Source organism: Copadichromis virginalis, linkage group LG5 (assembly GCF_057382275.1).
Source record: "Copadichromis virginalis isolate Kocher_CV1m ecotype Utaka linkage group LG5, C_Virginalis_male_GT1.1, whole genome shotgun sequence".
Taxonomy (NCBI): Eukaryota; Metazoa; Chordata; class Actinopteri; order Cichliformes; family Cichlidae; genus Copadichromis; species Copadichromis virginalis.
The window spans coordinates 37683912-37699672 of NC_140622.1; the positions used below are offsets into that span (position 1 = coordinate 37683912).

Here is a 15761-nt window from a genome sequence, read left to right on the forward strand (position 1 = left end):
CTAAACAGACCTACCACAATGCTTCTGTCAGCTGAGAGTTGACTTATTCCAACTCACTTTTGCAGTTATTCTTTTTTTTTTTTTTGCCTGTCCCGTTTGGTTCCTTTGCCATCAGAATTGTTGTCTAAAGGCAAAGAAAGATGCCCAACGGATTTACTTGACCAAATGGACCATCCCAGCCTTGTCGTATTGGTCTATTTGATTCACCTTTGCTTTTATTGTTTATTTTTGCAGCATTTTGTTAACTTTTGCAGTTATTCACCAAATGACACGAGGCAGAGGAAGAGGTGATGCAATATCTGACATTCACACTTTATCAGGTAATAAAAGTGTGAGTGTTGACATGAAAGTAGGCTAGATAAATCAAATGAAGACCACCTGTATTTTCTACCAATTAATTGTATATAGGTAGTTGTGTTGGTTCCTCTCTATCCCAGACACAGTAAAACAGAACAGACTTTGATTTGCAGTATGATTGATTTGCGGCATGTTCAGAAAACTTTCCTCCAGAAGTAGTAATTGCACAGGATAGATCAAAACTCTACAATCACCCAAAAAACATTCATTTTCGGTGAAAAATAAGCAAGTTCATAATGTGTTGCAGAGGTGTTAAATATATGGTCTGCATTCTAGAGTGAGTTCACTGTGAGGTCCAATCTGCCCCACAGGATGGCTTTGAAAAGCCTGCAAAGATCTTCTGCAAAAATTGCAGGAAAAAGCCAGAATTGTTGCTATAATTATTTTCACAGTACTTTGAGCAGCAGAAAGCAACCTATTACAAATGATTAACAATGGCTCACGTCACAAGAGCAGTTTTATAAACTAGTCAGAGGGTTAGGTTTAAGTTTTAATGAGTTTTAATATCTATCATTTTGAGTATTGTGATAATATCATGTCTTGGGGTCTCTGATGAGTCCTGCCTCTATTTTTTATAGGATGCTATACAGTCATTTTAATAGTTCAACCTATTTTAGGCTCTATGTGGACCCATAATGAGTCAGATGCCTCCAGTGTATTATTTCTTAAATTATTTTATTTAGTTTGATTCTCTTTTTGATTAGGAAAGATGCAGAGATAAAATTCTCAAAATCATCTAATTGCAATACTTAAAGAGCTAAATCAGAAAATATGTTCAAAACTTTAGATTATTGATGCAGTCTTGTAGTGGGACAACCGGTGTTTCATGTAAACTATCACAAACATGACACATGAAGCAGAATTCCCGGTATGAATGATTTGTTTTAGAATTACTTTGTGCGGTTCATAAACAGTCACACATTGTTTCGATGTCTCACCTCACTCTCAGGGAGAGATGGGTGATCATTAATGTCCACAGAGTCCTTGTCCTCCAGCCTGGTGGCAAATGTCCCACTAAGGGAATGAACATTTCACTGTGAGTGAATAATGGAACTTGTCAAGCTGGATTTCTGATCCAAATTGTAGGAAAAACTTATGAGTCACAGCGAGCCAGGATGTTGTTCAGTTGTTTCCTGACTGAGCTAGTAGATGGCAGTGTAGACAGAAAACACACCAGAAAGGCTGGTGGTGCGTTCATCTGAAAACACACACACACTAAAATCTGTGAATGATGTGATCTCACTGCTCACTGTTGTCCCTCTGTTGACTCTTAAACTTTTTCTCAGATCTTTTTCTAGGAGCTCGGTCTTACTCAATAACACTTCAACAGGAGGGAGATTGAGATAAATAATGCCAGAGGCCTGTGAGCTTGAGGGTCTTGCGCGGTATCTTCTCCTCAGTATCCGTTCCTAAGACTGCTCTTGTGGACAGAGAGGTCAGATGTTGGTCCTGGGATTTGCTGGATCCACTCAGCCAGTTTAGGGTCAATGCCCCAAGTGCTCCAATTACCACAGGGGACCACTGTTCCCTTTACTCTCAGTGTCTTCTCGAGCTCCTCTCTCAGCGCTCAGTATTTCTCAAGCTTCTCATGTTCCTTTTTCCCCATGTTGCTATCAGTTGGTATAGGTACATCTATCGCTACGGCCATCTTCCTCTGCTTGTCTACCACAACTATGTCTAGTTGGTTAGCCATCACCAGCTTGTCCATCTGTGTCTACCACCCTAGGGGGCGTTTCCCGTTTCCAACTTTGAGGTTCCAGGCCATACTCGGCACAGATGTTCGCCACCTTCTTTCTGCTTAGCATAAAGTCTCAGGGTGCTGGATTTAGGGTGAAACCCTCCATGCATGGTGAGGAGTTTTCTTGTCTTGATGTAAGTGGCTTCTATCTCCTCCTTTGGTCAGCTTGTTATCCCAGAAGGGCATCTGATGACCAGGAGTAGGGATGTGCGATACCACTGATTTCCTTTCCGATCCGATACCAAGTAAAATTCAGGGTGGTATCAACGATACTGATCCGATACTGATGCTTTGTACAAAAACTTAATGTTTATCATTGTATTTCATAATACAATATATAATTGTATTATGTAATTGTAATAATAATATAAAGCTATAGCTTCATAATGATTACAGGACATCAGACTACTTGTTCTTATTGCTTAATAATGCAGAATTATCATATAGAAATAAAAAAAAACTTGAAGTTGTGCGCTATTTGAACACCTTGCCTGCCTGCAGCACTAAAGGACTCCGCAAGAGACGTCTATCTCGCCCTAGCAGCACCTGTCCTTCTCCTCCTCTTAGGTTCGCCTCAACATAAGCTCATAATATTCTGTGATATGATTTACTCTGAGGTGTTTGACGAGGTTAGTGGTGTTGCCACAACACCTCACTGTCTTGCCGCATGTATCGCAAACCGCGTCTTGGCTGTTTGTGGAGGTAAAATACCTCCACACATGACTCAGATTACGCTCAGCCATTGTTGTGAGTGCGCACGCCAGGGGCTGCAACATATTTATACTTTGCATATGACTATGAAAGGCATAAGAGGAAGTAGTTCCTTCCTATTTAGACGATGCGAATGATATAGTTTAGTCCACTGTGTTCCTGTTAATGATAAACTACAAATTTACCCCAAAGTACTAAAATATCGATATTTTAATATGAGAAACGATTCTATAACATAAATTACTGGTATCGGAAGAATCGATATTTCAGTATCAATCCGCACACCACTACTGGTTAGCCTCGTCAGAGAAGTCTGGATTTCAATATGGCAATGCCCTCGAAAACGGTTGTTTTGTTAGCCCTCTACAAAAACAAATTACTACTAAACACAATTGCAGCCATAGCTGAACTCAGATGGTGATTTTTTGTTTTTATGGGCGGATGTTTTTTTTTCTTCTTTTTTTTCCCCCGTAACAGTGCAGGGACACCGGCCCTCGTGGACTGAGATTGGGGATCCCTGGTTTGGGATGACCTATTCCAGGGGTGGCAAACTCCAGGCCTCGAGGGCCGGTGTCCTGCATGTTTTAGATTTGTCCTTGATCCATCACAGCTGTTTTGGATTGCTAAATTACCTCCCCAACATTTCATGAAGTTCTCCAGAAGCCCGGTAATGAACTAATCATGTGATTCAGGTGTGTTGACCCAGGGTGTTATCTAAAACCTGCAGGACATTGGCTCTCGAGGCCTGGAGTTTGCCACCCCTGACCTCTTCATTCACAAATATTTGCAGAGACAGTCTGCACGTCTAGGTGCTTTCTTTTATAAATCTGGATTACGAGGTATAGCCCAACAGTTCTCACTTGACATTATAACAGTATAAACTTGGTTTAAGGGGTAAAGGGCTCAGAAACATTTCTTGGAATTGCATGTGTACTACAGTCAGGTCCATAAATATTGGGACATCGACACAATTCTAACATTTTTGGCTCTATACACCACCACAATGGATTCCAAATGAAACGACAGTCTGCTTTAACTGCAGACTGTCAGCTTTTATTTGAGGGCATTTACATCCAAATCAGGTGAATGGTGTAGAAATTAAAACAGTTTGCATATGCGCCTCCAACTTGTTAAGGGACCAAAAGTAATGGGACAGAATAAGAACCATAAATCAAACTTTCACTTTTTAATACTTGGTTGTAAATCCTTTGCAGTCATTTACAGCCTGAAGTTTGGAACACATGGACATCACCAGATGCTGGGTTTCATCCCCGGTGATGCTCTGCCAGGCCTCTACTGCAACCGTCTTCAGTTCCTGCTTGTTCTTGGGGCATTTTCCCTTCAGTTTTGTCTTCAGCAAGTGAAATGCTTGCTCAATCAGATTCAGGTCAGGTGATTGACTTGGCCATTGCAAAACAGTCCACTTCTTTCCCTCCAAAAACTCTTTGGTTGCTTTTGCAGTATACTTTGGGTCACTGTCCATCTGCACTGTGAAGCGCTGTCCAATGAGTTTTGAAGCATTTGGCTGAATATGAGCAGATAATATTGCCCGAAACACTTCAGAATTCATCGTGCTGCTTTTGTCAGCAGTCACATCGTCAATAAATACAAGAGAACCAGTTCCACTGGCAGCCATACATGCCCACGCCATGACACTTTCACCACAATGCTTCACTTCAGAGACTGCAGCGTGTTGTGCGCTCTGCTGAGAAGGTGATTGGCTGCAGACTCCCATCTCTGCAGGACCTGTACACCTCCAGGACACTGGGGCGTGCAGCTCGGATCTCAGCTGACCCTTCTCACCCTGGACACAGTCTGTTTGACCTGCTCCCCTCAGGCAGGAGGCTCCGGTCCATTCGCACCAGAACCTCTCGCCATAAGAACAGTTTCTTCCCCTCTGCTGTTGGACTCATGAACAATAACTGTATGACTGTTCCCACCACTAACACATGACCCTACGCTACGTTCACTGCATCATTCCATGTTTGGCACTGATCACCACCTGCACTCATGTATATATCTATCTACTTAGCACTTTTAATTCTTATTCTTATTTTCATGTCTATTTAAGCGTAATTTATGACAGTATGTTTGCACTGAAGCACCGCAGAAATTTCCTAATGTTGTAAACCTGCTCAACATTTGGCAATAAAACCCTTTCTGATTCTGATGAGGTGGTATGCTTAGGATCATGAGCAGTTCCTTCCTTCTCCATACCCTTCTCTTCCCATCACTCTGGTACAAGTTGATCTTAGTCTCATCGGTCCATAGGATGTTGTTCCAGAACTGTGAAGGCTTTTTTTAGATGTTGTTTGGCAAACTAATCTGGCCTTCCTGTTTTGAATAGAATAGAATAGAATGCCTTTATTGTCACTATACAGTTGTACAATGAGATGCAGAGCATCTCCTACTCAGTGTAAACATGCTGGGGGGGGTACAGTTCTGCAGCGCTAAGTACATATGGACAGTATTAACATAGGGAAAAACATATATATAAAATGTACAATATACAAGCCTTAAGTAATATGTAATAAATAGTGTTATGTATATACAGTTGAGTTGGAAGGCCAGATTATGGTTTACATCTTGTGGTGAACCTTCTGTATTCACACTGGTGAAGTCTTCTCTTGATTGTTGACTTTAACACACATACACCTACCTCCTGGAGAGTGTTCTTGATCTGGCCAACTGTTGTGAAGGGTGTTCTCTTCACCGGGAAAAGGATTCTTCGGTCATCCACCGCAGTTGTTTTCCGTGGTCTTCTGGGTCCTTTGGTGTTGCTGAGCTCACTGGTGCGTTCCTTCTTTTTAAGATGTTCCAAACAGTTGTTTTGGCCACGCTTGTTTTTGCTATCTCTTGATGTTTTTTTGTTTTTTTTTTAGCCAAATGATGGCTTGCTTCACTGATAGTGACAGCTCTTTGGATCTCATCTTGGCGGTTGACAGCAACATGGAACAGCTGAGAAGCCAATTGTCCCATTACTTTTGGTCCCTTAACAAGTTGGAGGCAGATATGCAAACTGTTGTAATTCCTATACTGTTCACCTGATTTGGATGTAAATACCCTCAAATAAAGCTGACAGTCTACAGTTAAAGCACATCTTGTTCGTTTCATTTGGAATCCATTGTGGTGGTGTATAGAGCCAAAAATGTTAGAATTGTGTCGATGTCCCAATATTTATGGACCTGACTGTATATTAGTTTGTATGTTCATTATCCTGGTGTCTTTGAAAGCTTGGCCAATAAGGGAAATTTTGATTGGCCAACAGAGTTTTTAGCCATGACAGTAGATGATTCCTAAAATATGGTTGTTACTGCAGAGAGGCAAAAATCCTTAAAAAATGCAAGGTGGATAGACCTACCAGGCAGGACAGAAGACCGCAAAGCGCTTTTGCAGGGTACCACCTCTAGGTTCAGATGTCACAGTCAGCTTTAGTAAATCAGTACAACAAACCACGACACAAAGCATGTTTTCATAGATTTTTTTTCTCGACTTTTATATTTTTAAAAACGAACCAAAAAATAACAGATTAAATAAAATTTACAGTAGACATATGCAATCATTGTGCACTTTTACTACTTCTTCTGATACGTTCTGCACAGCTGTCAACGAAAAAAAAAACGCAAACACAATGGGGCGTCGGGTGGGTGGAGCTGGGGCATGTGGGCCGGCTGTGGGAGAGAGGAGAGGGGCAGAAGAAGTGAGGTAGAGGGCAGTAAGGAAAAAAAAGATGGGAAGAGGAGCGGGGATGAAGAGGGAAGGAGTAAAGGGATAAATAGGAAGGCCTAACCTTTGTCACTCAGGGGGGGAGGGAAGAAAAAAAAATTTCACCGAATATATAGATTTCTTTTATTCCTTACATCACTTATATAAATATATTGAACCCCAAAAAACAAACAAAGAAAAACTTCTGAGAAAAAAAGAAAAAAGAAAACAGCGCAATACAGAAACCCACAACAGCAGTAAGGCAAACAAAGCAAGAGAGGAGAGAGCAGTGACAGAATACATGAGAGGGACAGAGGAGCAGAGAAAGATAGGAGGCAGTTTGAGACATGGCAAGAGGGGGGAGCAGCAGGAGAAAGCGGAGCGTACGCAACTGTGCCGTATGAAAATTTATAAATATGTGAGATAAAGAGACGACTGTGTGACAGAAAGTCGAGGAAGGTGAGAAAGCGCTGGCAGAAAAAAAGGAGGAAGGGTCAAGGGGGGGGAGGGAGGAAGAGGAGGAAAAGGTTTGACTGAGGTCGACTGTCCAGTGTGTTTTTGTTATGTGCTACGTGACCCTGTTGCCTGCACTTGTGTTTCTGTTATGTGTGTTTTTGTATCATGGCAGCACACATTCCACGGCAACAGTGAAACACATGCTCGCGTGTCTTGTGTGCTCTTCTGCGATATAAATACAAAACAAAAACAATGAATAAAAACAAACAACAAAATCATATTTGCAACCAAACACCAGCCACCTCATGATTCACACCCTCTTCCCTTTTATACATTTGACACATGATTTAAATCAAGTTTTTTTTTTTTTGTTTGTTTTTTTTTTTAAATTTGTACACTAAGAGCAGTCCCCCTCAGTCCTCCCCCTTTTCCACCACTCCAACAAGTGTCTCTCTTTCTGTCTGTCTTTCACCTTCGTTCCTCCCCCTCTCTTTTCCTCTCACTGAGAACTGGCTCTCTCCAGCACGCGCAGGTCATAGTTCTTTTTGGCGGCCCTCAGTTTGAAGAGGCTGGCCCCACTGTTGTTAAGTTTGAAGGAAGCACTCTGGGCAGCCATGGTGTTGGGGAACACTGCCACTACTGTGTAGAGGTGAGCTGGGTCGTTTCCGTCGCCCTTCGCTCCCCCAGCTCCCATGCTAGCTCCGGGGCCTGCTGTTGCTCCTGGCCCTGAAGGCCCAGCACCAGGACAGGGGCCGCAGCCCCCTGCTCCTCCTCGGCCTCCTTGGGGCTCCTTCAGCCACTGGATCTTGGCACCGCACAGCGACAGCTGGTTGAAGAGCTTTTCAGCCTCTGGACGTGTGATCCCCTCCGGCAGGTCTGTCACCTCGAGTACTCGACTCACCACTGAACGAGGAGGGACAATGATAATACTAATGAACTCCATATAATGTGAGCAAACCAAAAAGAGAAAAGCACAGGAATATAGACTACCAAAAATAATAAAGTCACACATACACAGTCTTTGCTTTCACCTAAGTAACAAGCTTTTATAATCCGTATGTCCTCAGACAAGAAAAAAAGATACGCAACTTTCTCATGCGTGTCTTATACGTGCCACAAATTCTTGGGTTTTATAAAGATAAAGAAGACTAAAGTAAACTGCAGATTCCAGTCGAGTTAGGAAGCTGTGTTGTTACAAAAACAACATACCGAATGTTGAAACTCAGGGTTCTTTTAAGTTGTGTAACTCTTTAAAAACATACCAGCACAAAATTAAAGGACACTTGCCGATTTATGCTGGTCTGTGATGGTGGATTTCTAACTTACCTACATCAGTGGTACCAAGATCTGTTGATGCAGCTTTGAGTGTTTGTTTTTTCCCTCGTGCTCCGTGTTTCATTACTCCTTGGCCCTAAACACATCAGATAACACTCATAAAGATGCAGTAACAAAGGAGGACACTAGGTGGGGGTATGTGATATCAGTTGTACCCTTAAAAACATTTCACCAGACTGCACAGTTCGTGGGCACTGGAAGGTCAGCAGCAGAGAAACAAAATGACAGCTCACGGATTTCAAATTTTTGAAACACTGCGCTTTAGCTACACAACGTGCCCTAAAAAGAGCTTTAATCCTTCAAAGGCCACATTTTATGACTGTAACGCACAAAAGTTGTGTGATTCTCAATTCTGGAGCACTTTAATCACAGAGCCCAGACAGATAATCAATGGGTCTCAATCAGCAATGAATTCAAATTAAATGTTACATTGCTTTATAACAGCTTCTCCTTGTGTTATAGTAACAAAAATGTCATTCTTAAGAGGCTATCAGTTTCTTCACATGCCTACAAATTTATTGTTTCTTCAAAGACAGTTCTGTAGCTGGTGGTAAGTTTTTACACCCCAGAATTCATGACAGCACCCAAACGAAAAACAAATGTCCACAAACTAAAGCAATAAGTTTAAACCAGAGAAACTGATTAATGCACACTGACAAACTAAAAGGCTCTTACTAGAAAACATCAATATCAGTCAATACCCTAATCATTAAGATGGAATTCAGGACAAAGGCTTGTCAATACTAACCTGATGAGAGCTGTAGGAGGACTGACCGTGCATGAGGTGTGGGGGACACAGACTATACTGGAGGGGCTGCCCCAAAAGAGAGTAGCGACCATCACCTGCACAATTCAAATGGTGAATTAAAATTAAAACCTCACCCGAAGCTTGAAAACCGTGCTGTAATCCATTTTGCAAATATATGCAGCACCTGTCAAGTTAAAGTGAGTAATATTAAACATATCAGATGTATGTACTAAATGCAGCGTTTAAAGGAAGACCATGTTTGTGTGTCTGGGAGTGCAGTGCACAATAAAAGAGGTCCGATGACATGTGAGTACATCATTTCAAAACTAATTACAAGAAACAGAAACCACTTCTTATTTGTAACCAGATGAACATAAGTGTAATCTAAATGGATAAGCATTAATGATTTTCACTAGTTTTGAAAACCTAACAGTGTGGCTGGAAAAATACATGTGGCATAATGTTAGACCACTGGATAAGACAAATGATCCCTTAGAAAGAGAACAACTCCTAATGAAGAAGGAACAGTTCAAGATTGGAAATCCATACAACATACTCTAAATACACTAACACTCAACAGTCAAAATGGATACGTATAATGTATACTGGTAAATTAAATTGGCAAATTACTCCAATAAAGATTTGGAAGAAGTTAAAACAAAAAAATATGGAAACCACCTAAAGTCATCTATGGGTCAGCTGACTACGACAGTATTTATTATACATTATAAATGCCATAAAGATGCACTGTGGAGATGTAGTATCGCAGACTGATGCAAGAGCCTGTTCATATGTGTAACCGTACATTTCGAAGAATAAAAATAGGCCAAAGGACAGTGATGAGGTAAAGTTACGTGTGTATGCAGAAGGTTTGACCAGGTGGCACGATGCCAGTCATGTGAATTTGCTGAGGTGAAGCCATCATTTGTTCACATGGTTTAGAGGGTTGCTGACGCAACTGGTGAAAGAGCACAAACCTAACAGGGGCTGAAAGCACACCTGCATCAAGAGGATTGCTTTTTGTGCACTAAACCTCTTTTCAACCAACCAAGCTGGGCGAATACAATTGTTATTTATTTATTTATTTGTTTTAAATCAAAGTTGCACTCATAATATTTTAACCAGGGGGTCCCAAACTTTTGGGGAGCAAGAAATTATTACAGGAAAGAGCAATTTTGTCAAAGACAACTTACAGAGTAATCGTAATGATTTAGCCCATTTGCTTTTTTTGGTTATAGACTCCATGCTCGCCACCTAAATGGCTAATAAGCAAAGCCACAAATGAACATGAACAGTCTATTACACCCTTGTTGCAGAAGGTGATTTCCTAACAGATTGAGCTGATGTGTCACAATCATTTTAGAGTTTGTACAGGCTAAAAGATAAGATGTTGGGTAGTACATGATAAGATGTTACAGAGTAAAGGGCGAAATAAGATTTTTTTTTTTTTGTAAATTGGCTGTAAAGGTGCCATCTTTATAGATAAAGCACAATTTTATGACCTCACAAGAGATTCTTTTTGGGATCCCTTCTATAAATAACTCACCTGGGGGCGAAACCTTAAATGTATAAAACAACATTTCATCAATGCTGCTGTAAATGGTAGCACCAACAAAGCTAACATGGCAAAATATATATACTACTGCTGACTAGTCCAGACTTTTATGGATGTATAAAGCTGCTGAGAAGAATATGAAAGGGTAACATAGCACACAAATCAAAGCCTTAAGTGTACTTTATGTGATTGTGAGTCTAGGGGCTATACTGGGATGATATTCTATTGGAGACCAGCAATATTTTTTACATTGTGTATGAAAACTTACTCATGAACAGTCAGTATCTGTTTATGGATTTGAACCTTCACTTGTACCTTGAGCTGGCCCTCCTGGCCGAGGAAACTGGGAAATGAGGGGTAATGGTCCCAGGCCTGGACAGACACTGTTGACGCTGCCAGAAGGTGACGGGGTGGGAGACTGAGTGGGAGAGGCCAGGGGACTCGTCAGTTGAGTACTGGCCTATACACACAGAGCAAAAATAAGAGACATTATAATATTATTTTGATTAATTGATGGTAATTTAAGTTCAAAATCTTTACTCATTCATCAGATTCAAAGAGCCTCCTGATCTAAACAGCCTTTAAAGCGAATCACAGATCACAGCTAGGGTGTGGAGATGTTAATGAAAAGACAATTAAGTACACACACGGACATGCGAGTTGCAGATTGAATTAACAAGGTTTGTTGCATTGATCAACAAGGCTTGCATGCACGCGTGTACCTGTGGAGTGTTGTCAGGTTTGTAGAGCTCGCCTGGCTTGCTTGCCCTTTGCTCTATGCTGTAGTACTTGCAAGGGTTCCACTGGACAAGAGGGGGGTTCTGGGAAGGCTGCGGTCCATTGGGGACACTGAGCTGCATGACCATCACCCCAGGCCCAGGAGGTGGTACTCCTGAGAGAGCACAAACAGTCAGACACGTGTAACATAATAATATCAATATGTGTAGTGAAATACGTTTCATATCTTTTGAAAGATAAATATTTGATTCAGCAAAAAAGGCAGCTTTACACAAGTTAATTAAAATACCAGTTTCCCTTTAAGAGTGACAACTGAGCAATTCCAAGACTTTAAACCACTTTAGTAAGCCACATATATTATATATTAAATTATAGTGCAGACAACTATTAATCTAAGTAATCTGTGTTCATCCATGAGTGAGAGCTGCTTTAAAAACAGATAATGAACAATGTAATATTAAGGCGTTTATTATAACATGACAACCATATTAAGAGAACTTATAACCATTAAAAATATAGTTGTATAATTAAGATGTCTTTATATCTGTGTACACCTGCATTAGATCAGCTGTTTGCATAGTTTTGATAAATGCCAACCAAGCTGACTTATTTTTAAATTAATTTTCTCATTATTTTCTCCCCTCTGTTTACACAACAACTTTCAATTTGGTGGTTTTAATTGTCACAAATGAAGCAAAACTGCAGAAAACATTGAAGAACAATGTCACGTTTATAGATACATCTCATTTCCTGGCCAATCACATTGCTCTATGAGTACATAAAAATAAACCTGACCTAATTTGAGGTAAAACATTGTTTGTCCCTGTGTGCAGGGCTTGAAGTACACCGAGTTACGTGTTAAACATGTGAACCCTGTGTACCTTTGTCTGAACTCTTACCTAAATACCTTTCATCTAATTTTGTAAAGGACAGTTGCAACTAAGATTAGTCAACATAGTGTTTGTAGATTTAAGCACACTATGACTTCATCAGGTCAGCACTAGTATATACTCAAATACAGATGTACCTGGGACTGCTGCAGTCTAGAACAAAAACAGTTTTTAGACTGTTTTCTTTTTAGGAGCCTACACTTTTATAAAGCATATAAGTCCAGTATTAATTATGGATGTCACACAAATTTCTGATGTCCAAAAAAATCCTAAACATATTCATCTTTACAATCTGCTGACATCAAGCCTCACCTGAATATTGCTGCTGCAACTGTGGAGGGTTGCAGGGGGATGGTGACTGTGTTATCTGATACTGCTCAGAGCTGGGGGGCTGCAGGTAACCTACTGATGGACTGCAGGATAGACAGACACATAAAAAGATGAACATCATCACCACATTGTGGATGGTTATATTAACCATTTCAAATACTTCAAGGTTATTATTAAATCTCTTGTTGGAATATCATGTCTTCAAGCACCTACCTTGTGCTATTCTGCTGTGTGGGTGTGATAACACTGTAGTAAACAGGCATGGGCCCCTGGACAGACTGGCTGACTGGAACCATGACCTGCTGCTGGTACTGCTGCTGCACCACCTGCTGATTTTCATTACCCACAGGTACCTAGCAAAGTGTCAAAGATCAAGGGGAAAAAAAGTCCAGTTCAAGAATGTGTACTGATGGGTCTAGGGGTCTTCTGACAAAGATGATTAGGTAGATACTCGTGTTAAACCCGTGTTACACTTTGCACGACGTTTGTTATTGTTTAACAAGCACCAGATATTCAGCGCAACTCTTTGCTGCATATTGGTGTGTTTGGAATATCACAGTAGCAACAGATTTTCAGTTGCCTCTGAGCGGCAACCTTATTCAATTCACAATCTAAAACACATAATCAAAACTCCATGTTAGCACATTTTAGTAAAATATCATCGCAACATGGATTATAAATGCAAGCTTTTTTGGCTGCCAACACAGGGTTGAGGTGTTCTTCGGTGCCTACACACAACACAAACTACAGTGGCAAAAAGCGAGAGCTTTCTGCAGCTGCACCCCTGACTCTAAATAAACCACTGGCACAAACCTGAGTTAGATCTGATCAGTTCTTTTAACTCTTATCTGTATCAGTACAGCAGAAAAACAGGTCTACTTTCAAAATATTTGCTTAGATTGTTTTGTTAAGCTTGTTGCAGTTTTAGGACTGTAAGCTCCACATCTGTTTCACAGACATAAAATGATGTTTCAACTGTACACCAGATGGCGCTGTTTTAACATTGAGCCGCATGTGGTTTAGATACTGGAAATGCTTAACTTTTGTTCTCGCCTGGAAAAAAACCTGACAGTTCTGTAATCATCAACTAGTCACATTAACCAAAGAAAGATATGACTGTTGACAAGTATCCTTTATCAACTCCTACAGTTGCATACCTGATATGATGGCATCTGTGGGTACTGAACCATTATACTCTGCATTTGTCCTCCCATTCCTGCTCTCTGTGAATTGAGCAGTCCAGGATTTTGGGGTTGTTGCACACCCATCATGCCCTGGTAACTCGGCTGCTGGCTGGGCATCATGGTCTGAAGACCTGATGACCAAAATAATTTAAAAATAAAAATATTTAAAGTAAAACCACAGTATATTACAGAAGGGAGAAAATGGGATGAAGAGGAGTAGTTGGGTCTTTACCTTTAAATAATTCACAGAACAACAGGACATAAGCGTTAATGTCAACCATAATATATTAAATAAAAAGGGAAAAAAAGGAAAACAATTTACAGAACACTGACAATCACGTAACTCACAAAAACTGAAATGTACCATCACTTTAAGCTTACATGCTTAAACATAATATAAATTCATTAATTAATTTTCTATGAGTATAAATCTTCACCATCACAAAAATTATATTTCAGACCAGACTGCAGGCATGTTGTAATGTAGGGTCTTTCTGACCTTCATGTTCATGAACTATGTGGCTTTGGCAGACGTCCATTATGATCCAAAGTCCGTTTAGGTTGTCAACACTGTCAGTCACTTACTATACAAACAGCCAGACTTCACAAACCATACAATGCTGGCGCCTGACAACTTTTTCCAGGAACACAAAAGGGAAAAATAGCCCTATATTTATCTGATTGTATTGGACTTGGATGAACAAGCAGGCACGGCTGTTTCACTCCAACCTTTCACCTGGTAGATTTAAAAGCAAGTGTGACTGTGGAAAACATTTACAGTTCCAAAATCGAGTGGACTTTATCCCCAATATAATTTCCAGTAAGTACAACTACATGGACAAATAATAATTTTGAACTTAAGTATACAACATCTGTTACAAATACACATTAAAACCCTGTCTTCCAGTTGTCAATAGACTGAAAAATAAAATAAAATAAAAACACAATATGCAATAAAAAGTAAATGTGCATCAACATTTGACAAAGGCCTCTTTTTAATGGCCATTTGCTGCAAATGGAAGTATTTATGTCTTTGCATATCAAAAAAGTTTTTTTTTTTTTTTTTTTTTTTGAATATCATGTTGTCTGATGATGCACAGCACATGAAAATCAACTGACCTGACTGCTGTGCTGGCTGAGGCATGGGTTGTGTGCGTTGGGTTGGGTAAGACACCTGGTGGGACATTGGCTGGGGCACACGGTACTGCTGGCCTGAGCTTGGATACTGACCAGGAGGGTAGTATGAGACTTGTATCTGCGTAGAAATAACAAACCAAAGTTCAGTAATCTGTATTTAATGAACTTTGAAGGGAAGAATAACTGAATCACACTGGTGTAGACAATTTTTAGTGTAGAAGTAATAAACTACCATATTATTTTGCTTCTGCAAACCATCAAATTCTCAAATCACAACAGCAATAAAGACTTTCATAAATACTTTGTCCTTAAATTTCACTAAAGCAAATGTGTTAGGACAGGATTATCAGCATGAAAGCTGGAATATTTGTAGTAATAGTCTTGTATTTAAAGCAGTAAAAAATTCCCCCCTGTTAAAAATTGCTTATTTAGACCTTTAGCAAATAACATTCATCATTCATTGTTGTACTTCAACTGGATGGTTTTCAAGCAACGCCATCCATCTTCTTCCACTTATCCTTATCAGGGTTTGCAGGCGGCTATCCCAGCTACAAAAAGACAGACTCTCAAGACTCGCATCACAGCTGTGGGCAATTTAGAATCACCAATTAACCAAACAGCACTAACTGCATGTCTTTGGATGTAGAAGGAAGCCAGAGTACCTGGAGAGAACCCGAGCAAACACGTGCTGCATCTTAAGATTATTTTGCAAAATTTTTGTAGGCAGGAAATATGTCGAGGACATTTGCAACATAGCAGAAAAGTGAGAGTAAATCAAAACGATGAACTAAAACAAAAGACAATCAACTCCACTCAAAGGTGTGATTATACTTCTGCGTCCACAGGTTTGCTGGGGTGCAGGTTAATTCTATCTCAC

The 15761-nt window shown here is 40.3% G+C and overlaps 1 protein-coding gene across 12 annotated transcripts in view; it reads right to left on the bottom strand.

Annotated features, from left to right (window-relative positions):
* Nucleotides 1-6273: 6273 nt before the first annotated feature.
* Nucleotides 6274-15761, bottom strand: part of r3hdm2 (R3H domain containing 2) — a 60422-nt gene continuing 50934 nt past the window's right edge. For all 12 annotated transcript variants that reach the window (XM_085457663.1, XM_085457661.1, XM_085457659.1 and 9 more), the window contains 9 exons: nt 14867-15002; nt 13721-13878; nt 12777-12916; nt 12546-12646; nt 11328-11497; nt 10921-11065; nt 9051-9145; nt 8294-8378; nt 6274-7870 (listed from right to left, as the gene is read on the bottom strand). In XM_085457663.1, coding sequence (XP_085313789.1) covers nt 7467-7870; nt 8294-8378; nt 9051-9145; nt 10921-11065; nt 11328-11497; nt 12546-12646; nt 12777-12916; nt 13721-13878; nt 14867-15002 — 1434 coding nt within the window. In that variant the 3' untranslated portion in view covers nt 6274-7466. The remainder of the gene's footprint in view (nt 7871-8293; nt 8379-9050; nt 9146-10920; nt 11066-11327; nt 11498-12545; nt 12647-12776; nt 12917-13720; nt 13879-14866; nt 15003-15761) is intronic.